Source organism: Plodia interpunctella, chromosome 15 (assembly GCF_027563975.2).
Source record: "Plodia interpunctella isolate USDA-ARS_2022_Savannah chromosome 15, ilPloInte3.2, whole genome shotgun sequence".
Lineage (NCBI taxonomy): Eukaryota > Metazoa > Arthropoda > Insecta > Lepidoptera > Pyralidae > Plodia > Plodia interpunctella.
The window spans coordinates 4,617,840-4,645,265 of record NC_071308.1 but is presented as its reverse complement, the minus strand read 5'-3'; the positions used below and the strand labels follow the sequence as shown (position 1 = coordinate 4,645,265).

The 27,426-nt window shown below is 34.6% G+C and overlaps 4 protein-coding genes and 1 long non-coding RNA gene across 7 annotated transcripts in view; 2 read left to right on the top strand and 3 right to left on the bottom strand.

The window, feature by feature from the left end:
* ATP8B (ATPase 8B) overlaps window positions 1–6,203 on the bottom strand; it is a 46,789-nt gene extending 40,586 nt beyond the window's left edge. Inside the window, exons 1-2 of the mRNA XM_053756115.1 lie at window positions 6,037–6,203; window positions 2,293–2,358 (exon numbers count right to left, since the gene is read on the bottom strand). The gene's annotated coding sequence lies outside the window, so the exon portion shown is untranslated. The remainder of the gene's footprint in view (window positions 1–2,292; window positions 2,359–6,036) is intronic.
* Window positions 2,306–5,157, top strand: LOC135309862 (uncharacterized). Its single transcript, XR_010370095.1, has 2 exons — window positions 2,306–2,410; window positions 2,777–5,157. It is a non-coding gene; the product is annotated as an uncharacterized LOC135309862 (long non-coding RNA).
* Window positions 6,204–6,389: 186 nt separating the features above from the next.
* MBD-like (Methyl-CpG binding domain protein-like) lies at window positions 6,390–11,500 on the top strand. 2 transcript variants are annotated; one of them, XM_053756119.2, is made up of 7 exons: window positions 6,390–6,579; window positions 6,664–6,810; window positions 7,439–7,588; window positions 9,004–9,181; window positions 9,451–9,595; window positions 10,452–10,597; window positions 10,777–11,500. In XM_053756119.2, the coding sequence occupies exons 2-7, from the start codon at window positions 6,689–6,691 to the stop codon at window positions 10,795–10,797; spliced, it is 762 nt and encodes a 253-aa protein (XP_053612094.1). In that variant the 5' UTR covers window positions 6,390–6,579; window positions 6,664–6,688; the 3' UTR covers window positions 10,798–11,500. The 2 variants fall into 2 exon arrangements, with proteins under 2 accessions (XP_053612094.1, XP_053612095.1); XM_053756120.2 differs by lacking the exon at window positions 7,439–7,588 and having other exon boundaries at window positions 6,392–6,579.
* Window positions 11,490–15,566, bottom strand: PIG-V (Phosphatidylinositol glycan anchor biosynthesis class V). 2 transcript variants are annotated; one of them, XM_053756117.2, is made up of 2 exons: window positions 15,422–15,566; window positions 11,490–15,344 (listed from the first exon to the last, which is right to left on the bottom strand). In XM_053756117.2, the coding sequence occupies exon 2, from the start codon at window positions 15,340–15,342 to the stop codon at window positions 13,747–13,749; it is 1,596 nt and encodes a 531-aa protein (XP_053612092.1). In that variant the 5' UTR covers window positions 15,343–15,344; window positions 15,422–15,566; the 3' UTR covers window positions 11,490–13,746. The 2 variants fall into 2 exon arrangements, with proteins under 2 accessions (XP_053612092.1, XP_053612093.1); XM_053756118.2 differs by lacking the exon at window positions 15,422–15,566 and having other exon boundaries at window positions 11,490–14,846; window positions 15,113–15,285.
* A 551-nt stretch (window positions 15,567–16,117) lies between these two features.
* Window positions 16,118–26,866, bottom strand: Ubqn (Ubiquilin). The gene is made up of 11 exons (XM_053755611.2): window positions 26,657–26,866; window positions 26,339–26,525; window positions 25,036–25,133; window positions 24,757–24,900; window positions 24,289–24,427; window positions 22,439–22,546; window positions 20,722–20,975; window positions 20,179–20,292; window positions 19,680–19,877; window positions 18,456–18,588; window positions 16,118–18,099 (listed from the first exon to the last, which is right to left on the bottom strand). The coding sequence occupies exons 1-11, from the start codon at window positions 26,756–26,758 to the stop codon at window positions 18,023–18,025; spliced, it is 1,554 nt and encodes a 517-aa protein (XP_053611586.1). The 5' UTR covers window positions 26,759–26,866; the 3' UTR covers window positions 16,118–18,022.
* Between the last annotated feature and the right edge of the window lie 560 nt (window positions 26,867–27,426).

Sequence of the window (27,426 nt, the reverse complement as noted above, 5' to 3'; positions counted from 1 at the left end):
ATCGTATTAATATTAATTAATATATATATATATGTATATATATATATATATATATATATATGTATGTATATATATATATATATATATATATATATATATATATATATATATATATATATATATATATATATATATATATATATATATATATTTCGACTCATCATATTCAAATTTTAGTTCAATATATATATATAATCTGTGACCGGGTAAAAGTATTTAGCCCTATACATACAAAAATATTAAGTGATCAATTGAAATCCGTGAAAAAACAACGGGCGTACATATATGCTAATAAATTAGAGAATTATTAAACACATTGGTGGGAAACTGAAGAGTGCATGGGAAAATCTTCGCCGGGGACACAGGGTTGTCGACGTCACTACACAGTACATGTAGGTAAGTCTTGTGTCCAAGATAGTCTTTGGCCGTTTGAAGATCATCAGACATTTTCTGGATTACGTCAGTTTTTTATTTCTTTTTACAGTAACATAGATAAAGTAAATAGTATCAGTAATATTATTAGGTCCTTACATATGAAATTGGCGTTGTACTGGTCACTTTAATCACAAATTTCTCCTCTTTGGTTAGGAATTCCAAATCAAATTTATACAGCTATTTACACATGTAATTGTGTTTCGTTAACCGTCTTTCATTTGTTTTTTTTTCTTCTGATTTTTCTGTTTGCGTCACTCAGTTTACAAAATGGAAAACTTGAAATATCGCGTTATTTACGAGTACGAGTTCCACTGTGGCACCAGCGCTGCGGAAACGGCTCGAAGGGTTAATGATGTGTATGGCGGTCATGTCGCAAAAGAAAACACAGTGCGTTTTTGTTTCCAACGTTTTCGTTCTGGAAATTTCGACCTGTAGAACAAGTCCCGTGGACGGGCCGGATACCCTAGTTGATAATAAAGAATTGAAGGCTATTGTGGAAGCGGATCCATCGCAAACCACGTCCGAGTTAGCTTCAGGCTTCAGTGTTAGTGATACAACTATTTTAATCCACTTGAAGCAAATTGGGAAGATTAAGAAACTTGAAAGGTGGGTACCTCACGAATTGAGTGAAGCAAACCGGCAAACGCGTGTCGACTGCTTACATTACTTAACCGGCACAATAATGAAGGGTTTTTAAATCAAATCATTACCTATGATGAGAAGTGGATTCTCTGCTCCAACAGATTACAATTTTTTTCGAAATTTGGATAACTTCTTCCAAGGGAAAAAATTCAACTCCGATAGGGCAGTCCAAACCTTCAAAGATTTTATTGATTCCCGTCCGAATGTCCCGTCCGTTTTTTAGTAAAGGGATCAATGGACTAGGTAGTCCATTCTCAGTCTCATAGGTATGAGATGGAAAAAGTGCATAGATAATAATAGTTCTTACTTTTCTTAAATAAATATATTGTATTAAAAAATATTCGACTTTTTGTTCCTCCTGTACCAAACACCAATTTCATATGTAAGGACCTAATATTAATGTTTCCAGACCAGTTTCAGCTAGTATCAGTCAATTAATATCTCCCAAGGGCGAAAACCACACCCTAGCGTTAGGTTTTCACACAGAAAGACAAATCGCAACAATTTCACATTTAGGTCACATCAACATAAAGAGAGATGCTATCATCCATCAACGCAGCTGACAACCGAACAATAAACACCTGTTATTGGCTCACAATGGACACTGTAATATTTATAGCGGTCCTCGGGACCTTAATGTTTCATTTTGTTAGACAATCCAACGGCGACACGAACGCAATCAAAAATGTTTTGGAATTATGTATTTATAACGTCGAATTAGTTTGAATAGTCGGACTTGTAGGTGTTCTTCGCCCACATGATCAAGCTTATTTTATTAAGGCAGGTAAGTAGATAGTAACTTAAGGTAAGTATGCCTCTAAGTTGGGACTTATTTCAAAAGAAATCTCTTTCAGTATACCCGTGCCCTTAGAAGAGAGATGGGTCTCTCCTCTAAGGGCACGGGTATACTGAAAGAGATTTCTTTTGTAATAAGTAACATCCTTGTTATTTTTATCAAGTAATCTATAGGTTTCGTGTGTAAGTACATCAATAAAAAAATAAATGCCAATATTTTTGGAAAGATTTAAGATATTAGGTCACAGATACAAGACGTGAATGAGAATCTTCGAGACAAACATTACATTATATTATTTATTCATGACTTCGGTTGAAGTAAAGATAGGAAAATTGAAGGTACTAGACAAAACGGGGGTTGGAAACAGAAGTTTAACAATGACGGTAACTTTATGTAACTTTAAAACTGAGTAAACTAACCTGAAGCTAAGCCCGCATTCGCAGCATGGCGCAGTGACCGGCCGCCATATTGGTCATAGCAATGATCTGAAACAAAACACATTTTACACTTATAAATTCAGATATGTATACTAATAAGGTAATTATTTGTTAATTGACATAATTTTAATTATTCTTAGTTTTTTTAAAAACGATATTAATTCGAAGGTAGAAGAGAACAAAATAATTTATTTGTACTAATAAGATGGGCTCTGGATAGTCTAACGGGAAAAGTGGGTGGGTGTATGCAAGATGCTACGCTACGCAAGACAAATAGTTTAGACATAGGTACCTATAAGATTTCATTGGCGTTCGCATTATCGGCAGAAAAAAATTCAAGTACCTAGGTACCTTACTCGTACTAGTGAAAGAAAACATTTGCTAACGAAACGAACGTTAATCTTAGGTGAAAAAAATATATTTTGCTTTTCCATATCGCACATGATTATTCGGGTGCACTTTTCAGGTGTCTCCAAAGAGTTAAGAGGGTCCAATGTAGATTAGTGAAGAAAATAACTCAATCAAGACACGGAAGGCAAGCCTGTCAGTATGAATTTGGCTGACCATAAAACTAGGCCGTGTCAGCCACGCAGGGGAACGATTTGGACAAACCGTTGCAGAGATTAGGGTGAAAACGGGTGTGGCGGGCTTCGCGAAATGGCACGACATTTTGGCGGACGATGGCGTCACGGGCCACGCCTGGCATTTCGAATAAAGCAACAAAGAAGCCCTGCCATCATGGTTGATAACAGAAAAAGCTTAATAATGTTTAGGGGCTTTCGGGTTATTTGTTCAGCCCCGTCGCGTTTCTACTGCAGTATCTCACCTTGGCATTTTCTATAGAACATAACGTCTCTATAGGCGCAGAGTGTTGTGATGTATAATCATAACATGGATTTATTTTTTACAAATTTACCACCGAACAGTCTCAATTTGCCCTTGACCCTTGTAAAATGCCGAAATTGCGTAATAACAAAGTAGACTGTTAAAACGGAGCATGTAATATACGATAGGTCAATCAAGGGGGCGTACGCCTATGAAGATTTAATGGCCATTCAAGGCGAACTGAACATTTTAGCCATATGTGTGATATCATGACTAAATATTAATTGAAACAAGAGCACATAATGCATTGATAAAATTTTTAATTACCAACATAGTTTGGTAAAAGTATTTTATATAAATTCATACATAACTGTGAGCTGAGGTCCTTTGTTGATATTCTCAGTATTGTAAATGCATTAAATTTGTGATTCAAATGCATCCAAGCCAGCTGCTGGATAATGGATATAGGTAGATACTACCTATACAGCCCAGCATACTCGGTCGTACGTACATAATCTTACATGTTTCAATATAGTTTATCTCTCAATTACTTAGCCTCTTGGATACGCAAAGGTAATGTGAGATTGACACGCGCGCTAGTTTATTTTTCTCCTTTTCGACTTACTAACTCCGGTTAACTTTTTAAATTATTGCTCGTGACTTCAAGTCAGATTATGTACTTATGTGGACAGTGCCCTACCCATAGGCTAATGAAGTATAGAAAGAACGACCGTAGCAGTGTTTTTCTCGTCTAGTTTTAGGCAAAGATCGGTTCTCGTCCAGTATTTTCCCTAAAAGTCTGGCACAAACCCACCTAATAGATGGGAGAAAGGGAAACATTTGCACAACATTAGGACATGGACAATATAAAAAGCTAGCTTGGCGATGCATAGTCCGTGCCGTGGAATTAATTACTGAATTAAAAAATAACACGTCGTTGTGACATGTTTTAATACCGTAATGTAAACAACGTAACACAATTTGACTAAAAGAGGTTGCGTGCAAGCAAGCAAAGCTAAAATATTAAGCCGACATGGGTCAATAAACTAAACAAAATAGGCCTATGTAGGGACAGGTATGCGTTCACTCTAGATTATTATTATGGACTTATCACGAAAGCTTTTTAACTATATTCTGTACTTTACATTGTGTATGCATTATTTATCTATATCATGATTGTCGATATTTTATTTTTAACGAAACGTAAAGTAAATACAAAACTAAATATTTGCAAAAAGTTCAAGGCGACTGTTAACTCACGGACATTTAACTCATATGAATTATTTAAAAGAATAATTGAAAGAGCGCGTGAGAGAATTAGCAGCCGCGGCCGCCGCCGTACTGGTTGGTGGTGAAAAAATGTAAATGTTGAAAATGGTCTCTTCATTTTTATTTCATACTGTATCCTAACTAATATCCTATATACCTACACTACTATTATATGATGGTTGTAATTTTTTTTTTATGCAAAAACTTTTCCATTAATTTCAATACATGTAGTAATTAATAGAATTAAACCTATAAAAGCATATTCATCATAATCCTGAAATTCCCATAAATGTTGAGACATAATCACGCAACCCATCTTGTAGCATTTGCAATGGTAGTAATTAAGCCCTACATAATACCAAAACTTTCATGGACATTCATGTATTAGTCTGCATTATAGATACTGTAAATGGGAAGTAGTTATATTTAATAAACATACTAATTACAAACTTACTTACATATATGTGGGAAATTTTTATCTACCACCATAAAAAGTATTTATTACTTCATATTGCAAATAGCATAATTTACTCCAAAAGCATTCCTACATATTCTTAAGTAATCAGACTGAAAAATTGTGTGATCTAATTGCAACAACTTATTTATTGTCAATGTAATGTACTAGTGTAAATACCTATATCTAGTAGGCTTCAGAGCCAAATTAAAACACTTCATATGTTTACCATTTGTGCATATTTAATAAGTAAAAGTAAGGAAACATAAAAAAGATATGAAATTATGAAGTGTCAATTATCACTTAGTTTTCTTTTTATCAAGTATATTAATGCTAACACTGGTGTCAGATTTTATTCAAGTCGTTTAAAAGCATCAGTCATGTCTTTTACAACTACCAACCAGCAGGTAGTAGTCACATAAATACTAGTGAACTAAACTGTCAACCAGTATGCAGGTTTCAGTCAGATTAGTTTAAAACTCATGTGGCATGTGTAAGATTCGAACCTGGGACCTTTTAATTACAGGCACAGGTTTTAAACATAGCTTAGCTTATTAATAACATTCTTTAGGTATACTCCAAAAATAAGTGAAAAGGATTAGTTTAGTTAACAAGAGATAGTGCAAATTTTGCTTAGACCTGTGATTGAAGTTGCTTTCATTTTTAGGTGTTGTAGGCCCACTTCTCCAAAAAATAAGATAATATATATAGTATTACAGTGGGCAGCAATCTAATGAATATAAACAACTACACTAGGTACTATTGAAGTTTGGAAAATAATTTGTTGACATAAATCTGTTGTAATAACAGTTACAATTATCAAACACTCAATGGAGGCACCAAAATCATAGTTATAAATAACAAATCATCTGCATTATCCATGGAAATATTTTAATTGCTATTCCAACTGTATCAATTAGAGTTCTACATAACTTAAGTGGTAAGTACCTTTTTGTAGTATCCACTTAGATATTGAAATACCAGTAGTTTTACCAGAACCATAGATTTTAATTATTTTAGTACCTTGCAACTTTTAATATATAGGAAGGCTATTAAAATCTCTTATAAAAAGTTATATTTTTGTAGAACTTGCTATAATTTTAAGTGAAAGTAGGTATTCAACAAAGTTGACATCACCAAGAAAAATACCAGCAGCAAAGCCGTCGAATAACACTTACCATAACTTACTATGACGAACCATTCAAATATCTCTACTTATTTCACTTACGATAAACTTCACAAATTATCTCTAATATAAACATAAAAAGTCGCCGCAATTTTACAAATCTTTAACAACTAGTCAACCACAAAAATTACATACATCTGACTGACATGACAGACAGTTGCCTTGCCTTGACTTGAATGACACTTTTCAATAGTGTTGCATGTTTAAAAAAGTATTAAAGATTCCTACTCAATAAATGTATATGTACGTTTTTAAATTATTTTGGGTCAAATCAGGATTTATAATTTCATGTCCCCGATTTACCCCGTAATCAAATTCCTTGTGCCATTTTCAAATAAACTGACAGGTTGGTTATTTATCTGTTACCAATCTGTTACCTTTTGTTCTCTGATTTGCTTTGCTTGTGTTCCGTGGATTTTACAAGTTTTTTGCATTTCTTTGGATCGGGAAAGAAAAGATAGATACCATAATCAAGTAATGAATGATATCGATCGATCATACAGTTTAGTATTTTGTGTTTTATAACGATTTGCAGGTAAGTGTTTTGTATTCATAACTAATACGAAATTATCTAATCGCAAAAAATAAAAAAAACCTCATTACATTTACACCTTTACAGAGCAATAATATCATAACAGTGAAACATGAATATTTCAATTGAAAAAAAGAGATCGGATTGTTCTGTTCTCCCTAAAGGATGGCAAAGAGAAGAAGTATTGAGAAAAACTGGACTAACTGCTGGGAAAGTTGATGTTTATTACTATAGGTTAGTAAATGTATTTGCTTGTTTGATGTCACTTCATGATCAATAATTTTAATGTTAAGTTTTATATATATGAATATTTATTAGTAAGATGCCGCTTTGTCCTTTTTTTAATTTATTTGCCCTTATAAAAGGTCTCACATGACATGTATTTTTATGAAAAATTAAATTTGAAGAAATCTAGTAAATATTATCAAATCAAATGTAATATCTTCATTGTATACTATGATATGTTTCATTTTATGATATTTTGTAATGCTTAGTGATCTGCCATTCAGTAGTTAAATCTATCATGGTTTACATTGGTTGATAGGAATTTTGCGTTCTGGTTCATAGAAAATATTTTTTGGTCAAGATGTGACAAGATAGAGCAAAACTTTCTGGAATGTTTCTATTTTTGAGAAATGTTCCTGACCATGGAAAAATAAGAGTTTATTATTCCGTGTTCCTGACAATGGCACCCCACTGTGAAGCTATAGTCATAAATCATTATTGGTGACATCCAATAACGGTGCGCTGCTGAGCTTTAGATGTTCAATCAACTGTTCACTCGCATTGAACATCACTGAATATTAACATGTGATACTAACAACTCAACTCCCTCCGATGGATGACTATGAATTTTCTATAGCCCTACAGGTAAAAAGTTTCGCAGTAAACCCGAGCTAGTTCGTTATCTTGGTGATAGTATGGACCTGTCATGTTTCGACTTCCATCAAGGTCAAATAAACACAATGTTGCTGTGCAAGGCCAAGAAAGCACGCGCTCAGTTCGATTACAGGTTCCATATTAGTGTCAATAACTACTCTCACTTGTGTTGTGATCATTAGTGCAGTCTTTGCTTTGTGTCCTACAATGCGCTATTTACCAGAAGCTTGTTTAGTCAGTGTGCCCTAGAATTAGCTAGTTTTTTGTGTAATTTTTATAATCATTTTGTGAGTCTAATATATATTACAATATTTTCATGAATATCAGTCTGTAGTCACTTTTCAAGTGCTAGTGCCTTTGAAAATATTCCCGTGGTAGTACATACATTTCTTACAAATGCTTTTTGTATATTGCAATCACTAGGTATGTAAGTTAGGTATATAATTTATATTTGTTGTTCAACATCTTTTGATGAAATTTAAAACATTTTGTATGAATATTGTAATATGTACTAGATCACAACAATTTGTTTTATTTTATCTTAAATGTTGACCCAGCACCGCTTGTAGACCACCCCAGTTCTAGTACCTGTTTAACATACATTTAATGAGTTAGCTTAGGCTTGGTAGTGCCTGTATCACTTCACCATTCATTATATTTAGTAACACTGTCACAGCAGCTTTGCTAACTTCTAGTTATTATATTATATTCTTATTATCTTAATTGTTAGTATAACTTGGTCAAAAGCATAATGGGATAAGGTTTTATTAAACAAAAACATTTCTGATTCAAAACTTTGTATTCATAAATTATAGTAATTAGGTATTTTCCCACTTCCACTTCTTGGAGGAAGATTTTTACTGTGGTTTTACAGTTTTTGAATAAAATGCTTGTTAAGTTTATCTATCATTTAACATAAAATTAGCTTAAATGACCAAATTGTACCAAGCGGGCTATCAGTTGGTGTCTAATATGAAGATGTTTGTAAGCTGTTTGTGTTTGTGTGTCATTGTTTTGGTTTTGTTTTCATATCTATGGTATGTTTTATCACAATTAGGATTAGAGATAAGATTCTTTATATTATTTACTAAACAGTATGTCTTGCCATTCGAGACTCAAAATCTTTACTCCTGATTTAAGTTAGCTATTAGTTAAACTCATGTAGTATCTACATTATAGTTTATATCCTACAAATGTCGGTGTTTGTTTTTGTTCATTATTGATGTTGTATTACTAAAATTGTATTTATCTGAGATAAAAAAATATTCTTGTCAAAATGTATTAATCAAAATCAAAAATTAATCTTAAATACCTTAACTTATCACAAATCTGTGGTATATATATTTATCCAAATAATAAATTAAGTAAATATTTGGCACTTCATACTGCACTTGCACGTACCACTGTCTCGAGTAGCATGAGTATGTCTGTTATTATTTTTATTCTTCTTAGTTTTTGAGTACTTTGTAACAGTAAATTGAATTAGTGATTTCTAGTGAAAACACATTTTTGTGCATATAACTTCATTATTGTTTTGCATGTATACAGGGGCGTGCGTTCCGACGCGTCGCTAGTGCCGCCCATACGCCAAACTGCGTCAATATTCAAGCAGCCGGTGACTGTGTACAAGACACAGGAGAGCAAGGTGAAGACAGACCAGAAGCACGAACGCACTGGAGACAAGCAGGAGAAGCCGAAGCAGCTGTTTTGGGAAAAGAGACTCGAGGTATTGCTATTTTGTATTCAGTTCCTTATTCTAGCTGTGGCTTTACTCATATTCTGTAATTTTCTTTTTGGTCCATTGAGATAGAATGAATTAAATAAAATTTATTGATCAAATATAGATACAGTTTGTTTGGGTGTTATAAATATAATTCACTAGATTCTTTACATACTCCACCAAAATTAAATCAATTTTTAAAATTTCATTGACCAGTTTGTGAAATAATTTGCCTAATCAATCAATTCAATAATTATATAAACAATAATTTTCAGGGTCTCACAGCGTGCGATGCGAATGGCGTGATAGGAACGACTTCCCTCCCAAAGTACATCAAACCGCTGGGACCGTACACTTCCGACGCCACCACCATACAGTCGCTCGCAACAGCCCTACATGTATCATCTCAGCAAATTACTGGTTAGTTAGTTATATAAAATAATAGGACTGGGTGAACTTCACAGTGAATTATATACTAATAGGGATAACTGTAACAGAAGAAACAATCGGTATTTAAATAAATTATTAATCCCACTTACTAATACTAATTGGATCTAGTCCTCATCATATGGCAATAAAAATATTTAACCATATTCCAAATGAAATAAAAAATATTGAAAAACCACACATATTTACTAACCATCTCAAGGTTTTTATTTTGGACAAATGTCATTACAGTATCGTAGAGTTCTTTGAAGATCAAATCGATCGGTGATACCTTCGACTCCCCTTCATTTTTAACCGACTTCATTTTTAATCATTTCAATCAACAATTAACAAACAATGTTAAATATTTCAGTAAATGGCATCTAGCTGCCCCAATGTTTGCTGCGCCCTTGCAGGGCGTCACCTGTACTTACTTATTATCTATGTAACATCTAACATTACCACTTGTGACATTGCAATAAATGAATCTGAATCACGACTGTTTGAACGCGGCGTGTAGTGTTTAATTAATGTCGCATATTTTTTTGAATAATTGCTTTTTTTTTTAATTAAACATTTATAAAATTAACATTTTACCAGTACTTTATTTATATAGGATGATTAAATTGATTACTGTGTATGGTAAAATTTAATAAACACAATGATAACCTACGACAGTGTTCGAAACGCTCGTGAAATTCACCCGACTACTCCTTCCATGTTACCTAAACATACCCCACATTGGTCGAAAATTATATAATAGCCATTCTGACTCGACAACAAGAAGAAAGCGCCAATGCCGAAAATGCATCTTCAGATGAGAGAGATTATAAATGGACGTTGTTTTCAGGTCAAACCGGGTCAAAGCAGGCGATCATGGAGAACCCGGGTGTTTTTTTAAACCCTGAGCAGCCGCTGATCGCGGCGGTCACTATCACCAAAGAAGACGTCCGCAGGCAGGAGGAGCGGGTCAAACGCGCTCGCCTTCGTTTACAGGTACAATGTGTATGTTATGGGTTTATCCTTAACCCTCCTTAAACCCATGGTGAGGTTGGCGCATCTTTATCGTTTTCGACATAAGTTACAAAAATAGCGAAGTAGCAGAAAGATGAATTGGAATTCAACATAATGGTTCGGAAGGATTTTTTTTTCAATAACGTAATTGAAATTTCCAGGAGGCGCTAGCGGCCGCGTAGCAGTCGGCCGGCGACGGGGCCGAGCCGAGCCCCGTCGCCGAGCCCGCCCCCGCCGTCCTCCTCCCCCCTCCGCCGGCGCCCCTCCCCCTCACTCTCCCCGTCCGCCCCGTCTCTCCCCCTCCCCCTACCCCCGAACCGCCCGTCCTCCCCGACTCCTCCACTCAAGAGCCAGACTCCACGGAACTCTCGCCCGTGATGGCGCCAGACTCGACGGATAATGATAACGAATGTGAACCGGAATCTCTAGCCGATGATATCTAGGAATTTAAATGAATCTAAAAGATGCGATTGTTTGTTAGCCAAGGCTGAAAAACAATTCATTACACAAATATTACTCTTTTCTCGAAGAAGTAAAATTCTAATCTGATATCCAGTTTTGTTATATGGCAATTCTCGCTATTTTTTAGATTTAGACCATATAAGCTCGTCAGAATTAATATTGCTGGATAGGGTTCATTGGCATACCCGAGAACAAGTTAGAATTAATTCTCTATCGCGTTTTCACATAATGTTGATTGATACGATTGCGAGTGAGTAGAAGAAACATTGCTGCTTCTAGACTATCCAGCATAATCTATAAATGAATATGAGACTTTGCTTAGTTATGTAAACTTTGTGTGTGTTGTCGTTGTCGAACTTTCCGTTAAGTATAGGAAACCTAGCTTATGATTGTATCTGTCGCAATAAAACACTTTATACTGAACTTTGTATTTTATTTCGTTAGTTACAAAAGAAGAATTGTGTCAATATTTGTGCTTACTGCTTAGTAACTAATGAAAAATTTCACAACCATAAAAAATTTGGCTATGCATTTAAAACTTACAAATTGAAAGAGATAAAAGTGTTGCTGTTAAAACTGTGCAATTTAAAAAAATAGTTCAATTATTACCTGCCCAAAATAGTCTAAATAAAAATTTAAAAACCTATTTTTGTGTAATCAACAAAAAATCAAATATATGTAATGCTATTCTATTACAAAATGGACGGTAGCTAATGTGCCAACCAATTTTTAATATTACGTTGCAATGTGCATGTCCTGGAATCCAGGAGACTGGACGTGTCAGCTAGAAGATTACCTAAGCTGAGGCTACAGTCAACAGCATGTCACCTGGACCTCTTATGAGGTGATATTTGCAATGAAGTTGAGTCAGTTGATGTGCTGTCAACTATACATGTAGCATGAAATAAATTTATCTGGACTAGATTTTATTGTCGATCTATGGGAATAGACGACGTAGACAGGCTGACAAGGTGTATGGAGTCTAGTAACAATAAATTTTACATAGGTAGACTGGAGAAAAGATTCTATAAAAGTTACTTTAAAACACCTCGCACGTACTAGAAAGCTAACGTCAACTTTGTTCTACGAATTTTGACATGAAAACCGAAAACCACTGTCTTTTTTGTCTGCTGCTTGCTCGCTTTTTATTTGAAAAATATTGATAATTGATTTGTTTCCAACATGAGTTTGAAGATGCGAGTATGTACCTAGTCAAGAAAATAGAAATACTCGAACTGAATATATTCGACGCTAAACCGAATTATTTTAGCGAATACTACAAACAGTGGAAAAAATACCGAAAACTAAACGAATATTTGGCGCGTCTTTAGTATCGTTCGATCGATGTCCTGTGCTCCTCTAAGCCCTGAGTTCGATTCGACTCGATTCGTATTCATCTCGATCAATTTGTGGTTAATACGGAAACTTTGTATATAATTACAATTGAACCAATTATCTAACTCAGAACAAACATTGTGTTGTTGTTAGTTATCTAGACCTGCGAGATTGCTAGTATTTTACCAGTAACCCTGTATAAATATATACTTAACTAGATGTTGCCCGGGGCTTCGCTCCCGTAGGAATTTTAAGATAAAATTTAGCCTATAGCAATCTTGAACAATGTACCTTTCTAATGGTGAAATATATTTTTTATCGGTTCGGTTATTTCGGAGATTACCCACCTCAAACATACAAACTCACAAACGCTTACTTCTTTATAATAATAGTATAGATATATACTTTTAATAAAACATGTCAATTCCTCAAGCTTAATTATAGTTGAAGACATACTAAACGACCCCAACACATGTTTTCACATTTTCCGTGGTCACCCAGCGCAGTCCAAAAATTAAACGAAAAATTTTGTAGAATTGAAAGAACAGCAAAATGCAAAATCTTTACACCTAAAGTTATACCTATTAATTAGTATATAAAATATGTCAGTGCACTGGTGGAACATTTTGCAACTTCTCCACGAAATCCTACAAATAGGTACTATCTGGTTTCTCACACTCAAATCTAATCAAATACTGTTAGAGTACACAAAAGTACTTTCAACACATAAGTACTTTCTCACCACAGTCAAAATCTTAATTTCGTCCACCAGTGCATTGAGGACTAGAAACAATAACAGTTCTACTTTATAATTCTTAACATACTACTTAAAAAGGCAATATTAAATTTATTACTTTATTTATGCCATTAATAAAAATGGACTTCCTTTGAAGGCCCCACGCTTTATTGATATTTAAGCAGCAAAATTTGAACAAGATATCATTTAAAATGTATGTAAAATCTTATCTTCTCTTTAAAGCCATAATTTAAAATTATCATGATGATAATAATAATAGCTAAATTGTAATTATTGGTAAATCTTATCAAAAGACCAAAGACATTAATCTAGCTAGTAGGTAATTAATGCAAAATTTAAGAAACGCTATTGTACTTATCTGTACCTATCATACAATAAAATTAGATAAAATATATATATCTTATATTTTTCTTCTTGACTAGTGGAATGTTGTTATATTTAATCTATTAAATAAAGAACAAATGATATGCAAAGACCACATAACTATATTGAGGTAGTTCTGTGGTAAAAACCTTCCAAACCTAAACATATTTGATACGTAGGATGTGATATGTTAAAACTTAAGCTGATTAAAGTTTTATGTCCATGGGTAGAAATTTGAAAAACAAATAGTTCCAACTATGAAATATCCAAGAAAATAGTATTGCACTAATCGGGATTGGAAATCTGGCATTCGCCTCGTTATTATGAATGTTTTCCATTTACTATACATGTTGTCCACTCCTTCTAAGTTTGCAATAGATAAGTGATGGGAAGGTATTCTCTTCCCAGCACCAATTCGTCGGAAGTGTTCATTTATAGTATTTTGGTCAGCAGAAGGAGTAGGTCCCACATTCATTCTGCTAGAACATATCCAATACAGAACGGGACTAGCGGAAGCTAACAATCTAGTTGACACTTGAATATGCACAAAAACAATACAAAACACAGCTAAAAACATCACATGAACCACATATACAAACAACAAAGGATCATTGGCCCCAAAACCTTTAGAATATTGCTTTGGCCTATAAGGCATCTTGTTTGAATATCCAAATATGTTAGATTTTAATCCAAGTCTAAGGCATAATTTAAAATTGTTTTTTATGTAAGACATACAATGATATATTATTATAAATAATATAGGAAATGCCAATATGAAGTTAGGAATCTGTTTTAACTTGTAATATTTGAATAAGCCAACATCCCAGTAGTGGTCCTGTATGTAAGAGTAAGATAAAGGCAGAGTGTAGTTACACCAAGGGCTCTCTGTGGTGCCTGGGAGAACATACTCAGTATTTGACAGGAAATCAGGCAGGTTGTGGTCGTGGTGAACACAATATTTAAAATAATTATATGTTTGAACTAATAAAAATGGAATCAAAGCTATTATCACAGTCAAAAATAATGCAAGGCTAGATGTAAACAGTGGTAGAAGCAAGAATGGAATTATTATCTTGCGCTTTAAAGTTTTATATTTGTACACAATCTCAGGCAGTGTTCTCTCTATTACATTCTTGAAATTTGTATATAATATAAATCCTAGGTTAACAGATCCATTGGATCGAGCTATCATTGAGAAACCTGCGGGCAACCCACTTGTAATGTCTATATTGGCAAATCGCAATGTTTCATTTTCTGTACATTTGAACATTGTATAAAACGACATCCACGCAAACAGGGTCTCGGAATAAGGAGCTGTAAAGAAAATGCTGGCTGGATTAATACAGTACAATACAGTTGACTTATATGCTTTGCTTTCACTTCTAAGTATTCTTAAACTCAAATTGTGTAATACATCAGCGGATTTAATAAACATCAAGATATTTACAATAGTTGCTGATATTAGAAGTGCACTATGAAAATTAATAATCGATCCAAACAAACTGCATAGCCCATATGCAACATATCTTACAATCATAGGGAAAAGGGGGAAAAAGGCTAAACAATTTTCGTAAGTGTACCCGTATTGTGCGTTATGTATAAAGTACTGCGCATCCCATCTCTTCAAACCACCCAACAACTTGTCCACAATAGAGTCCACATAGGTTTTTCGTAGTGTTGGATCCTCAGGACTGATGAAAACATTGGCATTGTGGTCTGGTATCACAAAATTTGATACCGCTTGTAGAAATATTATGACTATTCTTGTACTAAAAGCAAACCACAGAATTTTTTGCCTCGGAGAATACATGACTGAAAAGAGAGCAATAATGTGAAAAACAAATCACATTTAAGAAAGGAATTCTATTAATTTTTGATTAATTAATTACCTGCAATTGTATGGGTTCTACACACAAATATTAATAAATAAATCTTTCCATTTTATTAAAATAATAAAAATTAAAAGTTCCTAAAAATCGATCATCGTTTTATTTTCCCGTTTAAACATTGATATTTTCACGACTCTTATTGCATTCTCAGCCAGTGATTATTTTTGAATTGTTTATGGTACCTATAGAGTAAATAGGACAAGTGCCACAGAGTACATTTTTTTAAAAAGCTTTTATTTATAAAACAAGTTTGTGTTCAGTGTTTGTTGAGCAAAGGCCACATATCCTTTTTTTTTCTCGTCTGCACACACAAGGAAAAAAATATATCTTCGCAAAAATAAATTTTGTTTACAACTTCCTTAAACATTATTGTTGTTTCGTAGACAGGAATATAAATGCTTTGAAATCAAAGTTCTGGAATAGAACGTGAAATTTTATTATTCCATCAACCTAAGAATAAACACGTATAAAAACTTATTGTGAAGACTTGATACCTAACATACCTACCTGGTATTAACGGGACCTAGCCATGGAATTAGTAGGTACTGATGTACATCCATGGACCTAGCACCTTTTCATTTAACATTGCTGTCTAGCTGCAAGGTTGTTGAAACGTCAACAATAATATTTAAATGTGTTCAAAGCGCAAAGTTTAGAAACCACTAGGTAACACTTGATACATAAATAAAACTACAATTTGTTTACTTTTATTTATTTATAATAATTGCATTCTGTCATAATATAATGTTACACCCAGTCCAGATTCATACGATTTCAGACATTTCTAGCAGTCTAGAATACATCACAGAGCACATGCAGTTCCTTTTTATTAGTGTTGTAATAATACAATATCATCATAGAAATTGAGAGTTCATTTGAACAGAATGAAATAGTTACAATTTAAACAGTTTTTGTTTACATTTTTGTACATTTGAAAACAATTTCTCTGTAATAAAAAAAAATCTTTCAAGAGATGTTTAGCAAAAGGGACCTTTTATTTTTATAATCCTTCGCAATTGCATGTTTCATAACATGATGTTAAGGTTGTGTAATGTATTCCCCTACACAGCTGAGCAACACCTAATCCTTCTTATTTTACAACGTATAATTTGCGAATTATCTATAAAACCATCGCAATAGACTACAAATAAAAGTTTAAAAATCAAATAGTTTTATACCACCACAGCTTATGAAATAAAAAAAAACATGTGATCTTTCTTACAAAATAATGGCTAAACAAACATTATTTCTGTTGACTAAACAAGCAGATTAGTATAATGACTGTACTATGAATACAAAAATATTTATAAACCATCCTAAGACCGTTATCCGCAATGCCAAATAAATTCAATCGTTTCTCGACGCACGAAATTCACAACGTACCAATGTGTTCTGATATTACAAGTATAATAAATTAATTATACTATACATTTTGAGAAATAATATTGGCTCAACCCCTGTCGTAACACATTAACTAATGTGAAGTGAATCTATTTACATAACCTATGCAGACGTTTACGTAACTAAGACCAACGTAAAAGTCTACGATGATGGTAGTGGGAACAAATTAAATTATACCATAAATTAATATAACCATATATTTTTACAGCAGTAAATAAAACAAGCGACTACCGCGCTTCGTTTAAATAATCATGTAAGTATACTATTGATTACTAATAAACAATTTTGTATAACACCTAAAACGAGAAGGAATGAAATTTAATAGTACATGTAGGACTACGTTCCTACCACAAACAAAAATGATGGTAAAAATAAGGATCATAGTTATTAAACCGACGTATTTTATATTATGGCTACTTACTCACACTGTGATTGTACACACAAATATTGCATATAACTATACACGTATCAATATATGTAGACAATACGAAAAAATTGCCTCCAGTATTCAAGGACGTGGAGCAAAATACGTGCAATACATACTCAGTGAATGTGAATGTTATAAAGTGTCATCTGTCTGGATACACTAACTAGTTTATTTTATCCTACAGACTGTTTTAGAAGTATAGAGAAACAAAATATAATTTAAACACAATATGTGACGCATATCTCGCATTATATGTACGTAGTTACATTCATAATTTAGCAGTTAGAATGGAAATAAAACATTAGAACTACTACGTCACACAACTGCATATTTGCATAAATATTTGAGGCTAGCTCAAAAACAGACAAGGAAAAGCTTATTAAGCAAGTCTAATTACTTGGATGTATATTTCAATATTCAAGAACAGTGGCACATAACTCTATTGAAAAAGAGGGAAAAATGTCGGTGCTTTCGCTGCCAGGAGACAATTTAAATTGGAATATTCTTGCAAACGAAAACGAAAGTAAAACTAGAAAGGGAATGTTAAATGAAATGGCATGGGACAGGGCCACATGGAAGGAGTTAACATACAGTGCCGACCCCACATGAGTGGGAAAAAGTTGTCAGTGAAAGGTCAATAGGAATGTCAAAACAGCTATATTATAACTGACCAAGTTCACATAGGAATAGTATGACAAAATACAGTTGTGAGCGTAGTAATAGTTAAACTCGAGTGTAGTAGTAGCCAGGTTTGTCGCAGAGGGGCCTTAGTGTTAGCTCATAGACAACTGTCCGAGGGCCAGTAGCCTCTCCACCGCCGCGTTCACGTCACCGAAGGTTGCGATTAGAGCTGGAACGAACAAATATAATATTTATAATAATAAACTTGATCAAAATGAATTATTTTAGCTCTCATTAAAGTACCTGTATTAGGAATGACTGACTCAAAAGTAGTGATGTCACTGTCATATAAGTTTTAAAATCAGGAAAAATGTATTTGATTTCCTATGTTAGTGCTGGCACAACTCGCTTCTGATTTGTTGTAAAATAAGCCTAATGGAAAGTTTTAGAAGATAGTATTATGGTGGTAAATAAATAAGCTATGTTTGTTGGTTGAATTCGTCTGGTATTCCAACATGGCTGATACACTGCTGTATTTAGTTTTACTACACTAACACTACCTATATGTATAATACTTGTACTAACCTTGCAGGTTGGCCTCCCTGTTGAGGAAGCCCATAGCGGCCAGCTGTTCCAGCTGCTGGGAGTAGCGCTGCTCGGGCGGCTGCGTGGAGTTGGTCTGGTTGTTCGACATGGCTGACACCATTCGTTGCATGAACTGCGAAAGAATATTTGAAATCAAAACGATGTAATTACACGTAAAATTCCAGCAGCTTTGCAGGTCTAGAAAGCTGTCATCCTCCACCAAAACTAAATACCTCGGATAAAAGTGATTATTCAAGCGTAAACCCATCTGTCTATATATTTCTGATATTCGTACGTCTAAGCATGACTGACATAGTTGACAGACCATTTGCTCATATGGGTATCGGCAGGCCGACAACCGTGCGAAAAGGAGACAAAAAAGTAGGAAAGCGGACCCTGGGCTGTGATGCTCAATGTTTTTATTGTCTATGGTACGTGTAGGCGCGCTCAGCGAAAGTAGTTTACGCTCAATTAATCCACAAAACACCCCGTTTTATGCCTAAAATATATAAGTTATGCCCAAAATTATGTAAGATGTTTTTTCAAATATGTTTACTTAACGTTTTACATAAGCGTATCTATTGATACAATGAAATTTCACCACCAACTTACTTTAACGATAAAATAATTTAATACATCAACAAATCATACTTTATGCTACAAATGAAAGTTAATAAAAAACAATCAACTGGTGGTTAGGTTACTAAGTACCAACCTCGGAGTCAAAGGCAACGTCCGAGAGTTCAGGGCGAGTTCGTGAGTTATTTTGCAGGATTTGTATGGAATGGGGAGAGGAGGTCGGGGCGTTGACGTCACATTCATTATTAGTGGCTTGCGCGCGACGATGCTCCCAATTCTGCATAATTTCACCTACCTTTGTAAGAAGTTCGGGACTGGGGCTTGGTTGGTGCTAAGGGAAAGATGCGAAATGTTGGACAAGTTTGTATTAGGATTTCGTGAACTTTTTTATTTTTTCCTTTGATGTTTTATATATCGCCAGTGTAAAAGTTTCGCTACATGAATTCTTTAGAAATAAAATAGGTGGAGAAACTGGAAACCCTAATAAACGCGTAACGGACGACTATCATTATATTATTTATCTTGGTCACTTTCACTGAAGACTTCCCTACTCAAACTTTCTCTGACAGAATCTATCCACCACCACCTTGGTTTTCCTCTATACCACGTTTAGTTTCCATTTGAGATGTAATGTGTATGGTATACCTGTGTGAATAGCTCGGAGTTGTTCTGCTGACGGGCCTGGGCGGTGTTGGCGGAGACGGGGACCGCGGGCGGGGCGGCGGGCGCGGGCGGGGAGGCGGAGGCGGCGCCCGCGCCCAGCCCCAGGTTGGAGACCAGCGAAGGCGCCGCCGCGCGCAGCTGCTCCATGCCCTGCTGGATCTGCAGCAGCGCGTTCAATGCCTGCAACCGTACATATTGTCAAATATGTGTAACAAGTCTCCACTATTACGCTCCATATTATCACTCTGATTTTTCTTCTGTTCTTCGGGCTCCGTTTTTTTTTCCTTTTGAGGTACGAATTATATTTGTATATACTGAATTTATTACAATGAACAGTAGTTATTAAACGGTCTGACCGTTTAATTAACCTGACACATAGGTAATACGTTGTATGGGTATTTGTTCCATTGAAAATAAGTCACTGCACCTATCATTGTAAGACTTGATATAAAGCACACAATTTCATCAATAAAATACAGACCTGCGGGTTGGACATCATCTGTTGCATCTCTGGGTTCTGGAGTTGCGCGAGCATCTGAGGCATCATCGTGCGAATCTGTTCTTGTAGCTGCGGGTTGTTCGCGAACATCGGATTCTGTCAACAAAGACAATTTTATTTGTTAAAAAAATCACATTTTCCTAAACAGTCTGTTATTTTTAGATGAGCAATAGTGCAAACATGTATAAAGTAAATTAGCTGAAAAATAATGCATTTTATTGATTTCTCTTGATTTAAGTATGAGATTTTTATCTAGTAATAAAAAATGTATGCCATAATTAACTGAATTAACTCTACATTTTTCCAGTTATCAGGACTTTATATAGCACAGCTTTTATCCCATAAATCGGTCGTGGTTTTAATATTGAAAATATTGAATATCAAATTCATATCCCAAAGTTTATATTCTAGCGAATAAAGTTGTTTTAGAGAATACATTTTTATAAACTGTGTACTCTGCCTGTTCACGCCGAACTGAGTATAAATTGAGAAAATAGTCGGCGTTAAACCATAGTACACGCGTACCTGGTTGATGAGCTGAGAGGCCATCTCGGGGTCGGCGGCGAGCGCCTGCAGCATGTCGTTGGTGTAGGGCGCGGACAGCATGGACTGCACGAGGCGCGGGTTCTCCGACATCTGCTGCAGCAGCGACTGCATGCCCGGCGTGTTGATGAGCCCCGGGGCGGCCGTGCCCGCGCCGGCCCCGGGCCCGCCGCCGCGCTGCCACGGGTTGGGCAGCGGCTGCCGGTTCTCCGACCCTTGCTGCGGGTTGGTGCCGTCTGGAAGAACAGGTCGACAGTTTTATTTGTAAGTAGCTTTTTCCCTTTTGATATAAATAATTAATGTTACTCGACCACGAAAAAATATATTTTCTATAATATTCATAAATATATTTATGCTAAGTAACTGGTGAACCGCTATGGTTCGCCAGTTAGCAGAATGCCGCTCTCGCGTTTCTGAGGGCAAAATCTACTTTCGTGTCACTGAGACAGAGGAGTAAACGTACATTTTGCCAAGGACTTGAAGAAAACAGATGTTTAATGAACTAGAATGGTCAAGATTGATTGACAAACACCAAGTGTGGCATGAGCAGCATTCGAAGCTGGGACCTTTTGATCCACAGGTATTGACCATTACACTACCACCGCTTCCCACATGGATTAATTACTAATGTAAAAATCAAAACCGTTTGGAAGTTGTTTCTTACGTAACAAATATCTATTCACACTTTTGCATTCATATTTGAAAGCAAGTTTTCCAAATAAATGCAAAATAAGTTTTTTACTACTTTTTGAGTTGACAATATCTGTGTCGTAGATATAAAAAAGAAACCACACAAATTTTTACATTTGAATAACAAATCACCATACTTTCTACACGTCAGATTTTTGATGACGCATCTCACGACATCAATATTTCATCATAATATAAAATTTTACAACAATTTCGAGCCCACCTTTTAAGTTCTCAAAAAGTAAACTGTATACTTCATTGCTGACAGTGGTTGTTGCAGCCACTGAATCGATTTATTTCTTTTTCTCTTTGTTATCTATTTATTACTTTATTATTATATCTATCGTTATTTTTCCATCCTACATAGTTAGTGCGCTGTTTACTTACACAATTTATTCAGACGGGTTTGTAGTTATAGTTTACTTCCAATTAAATATCACTATAATATTGTATCACTGTAATATTGTATGGCGTCCCTTTATGTATATATTTTCCTTAATTTAGAGGTATTTTGGTTTTTTATTTTCGTTTTTTACACTTTCGGGTCACGTCTGAAAATCTGTCTACCACTCACTATAAGGATAAGACGCACTGATTGACACTGGTGTACTGAGATGGACCTTTTTGTATTACTGCAACACAAACACTTCCTATCTTAAGCTTGTGTTAATGTTTATAGTTGTTGTTGTGTGTATGTATTGCTTTTTTACAAAAGTTTTATCTATCTACATTACACATCGAGGGAAGAAAGAAACAGATTGCAATGAGGGTGTATGTTAAGACACAGTATAATAAAATGTACTACCTACGTCAAGAGTATGAGTAAGAGGTATGAGTATAAAATAGTACTTCCTTCCAAGGGATACATATTGCTTTCTACGACACTTGTTTGATTGTGTCGATTGACGGGTTAAAACAATAAATAAAAATAATACTAAATAACATGAGGTTATTTTAAGTCCTTTAGAAGTTGTTATCCATCTATTTATTTACAAAATGATGTACGCACCAGAGTTGTCGACGAGTCCCGAGAAGGGATTTCCGGCCATGCTGCTGGCCACGTTCAACATGGGCTCTTGAATGTCTCGATACATCCTTTGTAAAGCGTTGTAGCCTCCTGCAGTATAATACAAAATAAATTCGTTATTCAGACATGGTCCATGTCGTTAGTAACAATGAGACCTTAATCTATGGTTAATTTATGAAATCAATACATATAATAAAATTGAAGAAAGGCCAAATTTGTACATTGGATATATTTTTTAAAATTCTTCATGGAATATGCTTAGTTACGAATAAATGATGACGAAAATATAGTTTTGGAAATTTTTGTCTGTCTGTCTGTGTGTCTGAAGCGCATCACTCAAAATCTACAGGACCGATTTGCTTGAAATTTGGTATTTAGGTACCTTATATACGGGATTAACATCTTAGATATATATCAGTATAAAACTCTTCCGTTACTGAGTGAGTGACTGATTGACTGACTGACAGACAACATACACCCAAAACTGCTGGTAGGAGCACTAAGAGAGGATTTTTGGAAATTCTACTCCGAAGGGGGTGAAAGGGGTGAAAAACTGTAAATATGAAAGTTCTACACCATTGAAGTAGTGACTTGAAAATTTGAATTTTGGTTGTTTACAATGAAGTAATGAATTGACGTGTTTCAAATTTTCCTGAAAATTAACCCTCAACCCCTTCATAAGGGGGGTGAAAGATTGTATGGGACTTAATACAATTTTCAAGATAAAAAGCTGAAAATTGGCACACTTTTTGTAGTAAATAACAGTAATAGTAAATAAAAAAAAATGTTTAATTTACGTTTGTGAAACAGGACGGGACACATTGTAAAAAACATGATGGCACAATACGTAGGAAACGCGGGATTAGACAAGTTTGCGGGACGAGACACGCAGCGGAAAACAGAAAATTGAACTAAAGATGAGAAAAAATGCGAATTTGAATAATATATGTTTATCAGTCTTACATAGTACGCGGTAAAAAAATTACTGAGATTTTGCTATGTAATTCACGCGGGCGAAGCCGCGCGCAAAAGCTAGTCCATTATAAAATTAATTAAAAGCTAGTTGTGGGCTAATAAATAGTAGTAAGTAGTAACCCTATGCTATTTTAGGTTATATTTTAAGCTTTCGTGGAATTTATGTGATTGAGTAAGAAACATCCACACTCAATCACATACATCCAAGATTTCGCATTTATGTTAGTAAGTAAAAAAAAAAGGATTAACAATTCTAGACAAATCATATGCAGTAATGTAATCATTCAACTTAATTCACAATTTAAACAATTCAACCTAATGCAGTTTATGAAATTCGTACCCAAATACCTGTGATTTGTTGTCTAATCGTGAAAGCAGTACATAAATCAATCAAAAAAATATACAGGTTTAAATATGTAAATAAACAGTTGTCTTGCATAAAAAATGTTGATAGTACCCGACATCCTCAGACGTATTCTCGGAGGAAAGTACGTATGGGACACTATTTTCTTCCGAAAACACGTAAAGGCTGTGGGAGTTCGACCAGGTGCATAGTGATACTATATAAACTGTAAGCGCTGTGGTGGTGACCTGTGAATAAGCATCGCGATTCGATTCAGTGAGTCCAAGTACAGTCCGTTTTTTCACATGTAAACAATCTTCACAATTGTTTAAAATAAATTAAATATTAGTTCAAACCTATACATTAAAAAATAAAATATTCATTAATCAGTAAAATAATTTTCTAAAAAGTCAATTTGCTGTTAAATCATAACAAGGTATGGTAAGATTGTTTACATAATAGGACTTGTAAGAAAAATCGAACTGCAGCAAAGTGGGTGTATAACGTATCTCACCAGGTATGCTCTCGAGATTGGAGAGCGCGCGGTCGTGGGAGCGCATGAGCTCCTGCAGCATTGCAGGGTTGCGCGCCAGCTCCATGGTCTGCCGCAGCAGCTCCGGGTTGTTGAGCATATGACTGATCTCAGGGTTTCTCTGAAAAAAAAAAACATATTTAGGGCCTGTTTCACCAAATGCTGATAAAGTAAAAACAAACATTTGTCAACTATTACAGCTATAAGTATGTTTACATACATGTGGTTTCGTCCTAGAATGGCTCTGCTTCATTACCATTGTATGAGGATATCATATTTAAATAAAATTAATAGTCCATTCTTCCTGTTCGTCTGACATTACACACTACACTAGTAGATTCTAGGAACTATTAATATCGCCATAACATTTTCGTTCATGAATTAATGAGCACTAAAATTCAATTAGGTGATCCTAAATACCCACTCACATACTTAATATAAAATACTAACAGACATGAGGTCTTGCATTTGAGGATTGGATGTGATGAGAGTCCGCATATTCTCTGGATCATTCATCATCTGCTGCACCAGTGGGTTGTCCAGCACTTGTCTCAGCATGTCTGGGTTGGACAACAGCTCTTGCTGCATTCGAGCCTGAAACAAATAGATGTTTTAAGTTTGGATTAAATAAAAAACTAAAACATTTTTAACATCAATGATTCCACATTTGGATGAAAAAGAACAATTTCAACAGGAAGAACATGTCAATGTAAAGTTTTTATGACTTACTTGCAAATCCATGAATGTGCTTTGTCCAAGACCTAGGCTCTCAAGACCAGCTAGCCCACCCAGAGAGTTGAGACCAAATGGTGTAGCACCAATGTCCGCTGTGAATAATATACATTTGTTGATTGAAATGTGTGGAAGTAAACGATAAATAATTGAATCCCATAATTTAATAAGTGATGTATATCATTCTGAATTTAATAAAGAATTTTGGATTTGAATTTCTGGTAAACAAGATAGATAATATATATTTTGTTGCATGAGAATATAACTTCATACTCAATGTACTTTTAGTTATACCTCAATATTCTGTGTACTGCAATAGTTTCCATTAGGACGTTAGTATTAATGATTATCATACACAGGTTCACTAAGGCCTATAAAGTACATGCAATAACTTGTTTCACAAAATTGAATTCACCAATTCACAATGGAAATAGCAAACATCTAGTTGTGCAAATGTGTAATTTCACCAAAAATGTATTTGATAAAAACTGAACTAGCAAAGTATTTTATTGTTCAATTTCGTTTAACAAAAATGGCTTCATTGTTTACTCAGCAAACATTGTGTAATTTCACCAAAAATGTATTTGATAAAAACTGAACTAGCAAAGTATTTTATTGTTGAATTTCGTTTAACAAAAATGGCTTCATTGTTTAGTCAGCAAACATTAATATAATTTGCAAAAAGAAATAATTGCTTAGTAAACAATATATACTTTTTCACAAACTGGGTGTAATGGTCCCTGTATAGGAGGTCCGATCATGCATTTGGTGATAGCTTTAAGATAATAATGTGTATTTAACTAAATCCTTTATCAATAATAAATAACATTGCAATAATTGCACATAGAAGATCTACAATTGTAAAGACCTGTTCTCATTCTGATTAGTAAGTGCAATTGTTAAGTGTAAATACTTGGACTTGAAATAATAATTGCCTGCAAGGCAATTCTTCTTTAATTATTTTTATGTAATTATTCAAGTCACAGCTGTGCTTAACACTAATCAAAGTGCGAATTGGGCTTAACATAGTAACAATATTAGTTTAATTCACAAATAAAGGATTACAACATAATGTACAGTTTACTGTGTAAACTTGGATGATACATTAATCAATATAATTGTAATGAACTAAGTGCTATTAACATTGTGAGGTATTAATTTTCCATTAACATTAAGTTGATCAGTCATATTCAAACAAGTAGAATAGAAAATGAAATTACAAATATAGATAAGATTACATACCTGCCTTGTTAGTATAAATTTTTTAAGTTGTCATCTGTGGAAATTGTAAAGGAGTTACCTGGAGGGCGTCGGGCCGCACCCTCTGGTTCCGGTCGGGGCGGAGTCTTGATCACCAGATGAACAGTCAAACCGTCTTTGATGTTATGCTGTTTTAGAGTATCAGCATCATTCATGATCTTCCCGGCGAAGATTAGACATAACTGTTCCGGCTCGGCACTGAACTTTGGCGACAACACTTCTTTTAACTAAAAGCCACGAAGAAACAATGAATATTTACAATACCGAAACACCAAACGAATTTCATCACTGATTGCGTATGCAATATCTATGTTATTACGCCATGGGCAATGATTCTCGAAATGCCGTAGGTACTTACTTTTTTAATGTCGGCATCCTCTTCAATATCCACTTGTTGTTTCTCTTTTGGAGTTTTTACTGTGATTGTAATTTTCTTAGGTTCTTCCTGGCCCTCTGCCATTTTGGCAAATCTAGAATGACTCTGTACTTTGGCGGAAAAGCAAAATTTTTGTACAAGCACTACAGAATTTGACGGACGAGACTTGCGCTGACGGCTTGACGGCTATAAAAAGCATTGCCAACCAAACAAATTAAAAAATATATTAAAAAATTACCTATTTAACTATGGTCTATCATTTATGGAACGAGTTTACGGAGCCCTTCCACTTGTCAAATATTAGTTCATTATTATTGTTACTTATTTCTTTCATCTAACATAAATATAAGAGAGCAGAGTAATAATATGTACAGAATACTTATTCCACTTATTCAGAGTAAGTGGAATAAGGTACATAACATACATAGGTCCCTGCTTCTAAGCGCTCTTAGAAGCAGGAACCTATGTATGTATGCATACGTGATGTACAAGCTAATATTTACAACGTAGGTATTAAATATACTGCCATGTTATCACGACGGAACTAAATTCTAATCTATTCTACATGCCATGATTCCATACGCATCCATTTTTTTATTACAATACAATTAAAATAAATGGCAAAATATCTATTTTTGTCTTGTAAATAGGTACATAATTTTCATTTAGGGGAAAGTATAACCTGTCTAATCTTTACGGAAAATCTTACCTCAGTCAGAGTAATACAAAAGTGTTGTACAATTAGGTACATA

Coding starts and splice junctions, on each gene's coding strand:
- MBD-like (XM_053756119.2), top strand. CDS start 6,689: ATGAATATTTCAATTGAAAAAAAGAGATCGGATTGTTCTGTTCTCCCT. Junction 6,811..7,438: donor GTTGATGTTTATTACTATAG/GTTAGTAAATGT, acceptor AATTTTCTATAG/CCCTACAGGTAAAAAGTTTC. Junction 10,598..10,776: donor GCGCTCGCCTTCGTTTACAG/GTACAATGTGTA, acceptor TGAAATTTCCAG/GAGGCGCTAGCGGCCGCGTA.
- PIG-V (XM_053756117.2), bottom strand. CDS start 15,342: ATGTATTCTCCGAGGCAAAAAATTCTGTGGTTTGCTTTTAGTACAAGA.
- Ubqn (XM_053755611.2), bottom strand. CDS start 26,758: ATGGCAGAGGGCCAGGAAGAACCTAAGAAAATTACAATCACAGTAAAA. Junction 26,526..26,656: donor AGGATGCCGACATTAAAAAA/GTAAGTACCTAC, acceptor CGTGGCTTTTAG/TTAAAAGAAGTGTTGTCGCC. Junction 18,100..18,455: donor CAGGGAGGCCAACCTGCAAG/GTTAGTACAAGT, acceptor TGTTCGTTCCAG/CTCTAATCGCAACCTTCGGT.